Below are 1,497 nucleotides of genomic sequence, written 5' to 3' on the forward strand. Positions count from 1 at the left end.
CGTATACAGTGATGTACACTGAACTATTGATTCGAGCTTTGTGCCCGTAAAGATTTCGGGAAACACCTTAAGTACACACACAACACCACTTAGCATGTTGTTGGTTGTATGGCATCATGAAACGTTTAAATGAATTCGCTGATGTCATCGAGTGGGTGTATGAGGGGTGATTTTTTTTCTTCCGTTGCAACGCATGTTTGCTAGTAATATACACACAAAACAAGATGAAGCAAGAAATTCCACCCACATTTATTTCTGATTGGTACAAACTAAAAAGACTCAACTGACACTCTCATACGTAGAAAAACATAACACACTCACATGACACACACAAGCAAATAAAAGCAAGCAAGGAGCGGGTGGACATCGACCGCTTGAAACCAACATGCAAGAAACACAAATATCCAACGAAACTAGAGGTCTTGCATGCACGACGAGCTCACTAGCATGCCTTTTCCCTGACGCACTGCACATTATTCTGAGCAATTTTGCCCTGAGCCTTCCACGCCTTCTTCATCTGGCACATGCACGAGTGGCCTCCAAAAGCTACACAGCAGTCCACTTGAACCTTGGTATTACCCGCCGAAGTAGTCCGGTCGGCAGTGGCAATTTTCATACCTTTTCCACAGCTCTCGAAGCACGCATTCACGACATTCTGATCGACACCGTCGCAGACCGGCGCACCGCCGACGGCAGGTACATTCTGGGCCACAGCGACAGCGCACATCAGCGCGACCAGCGCCGCCACGACAACGAGCCTCGGGAGCATTGCTGCTGCCATGACCAGATCGATGCAAAGATATAGCTGATCGAAGGTCGATGCACTGACTCACTGCTTATGGCTAGCGTGGGTTGATTTTCTTGTAGAGGTCTGCCGGGGCTTTTATAGAGCTAGATAGGCGTGGGGTTTGGGGTCCTAGCTGGAGTCGATTAGACAACATGTGGTTACTGTGCTTGATCACGTGGGCTATCAGTGGCTGCCATGCTTGATCACGTGGGCTACCAATCGCCACCTAACCTGACATATTATTCCTCGTGTCGCGCTTCAATAGCTACTAGGCCACCTATCCGGGAATAAATACTGCAGAATGGCGTGATGAAGGATGAGCGGAACGACATCACTAGGCATCACTAGTTCACTACCCTAGCAAAGCTTTGATCTGGATCTAAGTATAATCCTCATGCGTAATTATACATAGTCTTGAACTTCGTGATATTTCTATATATGTGCATGATGACAAAATCTCTGCCCATTGCTTTGGACCATCTCATTTATTTACTCTATCCCGTGAGAAGATGCTGTACGACCCACGCTCTCTTGTGCACCCTGGTCGGGCTCATACCGCTAGGAGCGCGCTTGGCGACGGAGCTCAAACGCGCGTGAGGAGGACGCGGCACGCTGGACGCCCATTGGCCGGAGCTGTCGAGGATGGCAGTGCTGCTCGACGTGCTGGGCGAGGTGGCAAACTCCAGCAACGGAGACGAGAACACCGGTTC

At 49.5% G+C, this 1,497-nt stretch overlaps 1 protein-coding gene across 1 annotated transcript; it reads right to left on the bottom strand.

The window, feature by feature from the left end:
- Nucleotides 1-225: 225 nt before the first annotated feature.
- Nucleotides 226-844, bottom strand: LOC119343934. Its single transcript, XM_037614639.1, has one exon. It carries the CDS (start codon nucleotides 779-781, stop codon nucleotides 443-445), a length of 339 nt encoding a protein of 112 aa, XP_037470536.1. The 5' UTR covers nucleotides 782-844; the 3' UTR covers nucleotides 226-442.
- Nucleotides 845-1,497: the final 653 nt, after the last annotated feature.

This window comes from Triticum dicoccoides, unplaced genomic scaffold (assembly GCF_002162155.2).
Source record: "Triticum dicoccoides isolate Atlit2015 ecotype Zavitan unplaced genomic scaffold, WEW_v2.0 scaffold147368, whole genome shotgun sequence".
NCBI classification, from domain to species: Eukaryota; Viridiplantae; Streptophyta; class Magnoliopsida; order Poales; family Poaceae; genus Triticum; species Triticum dicoccoides.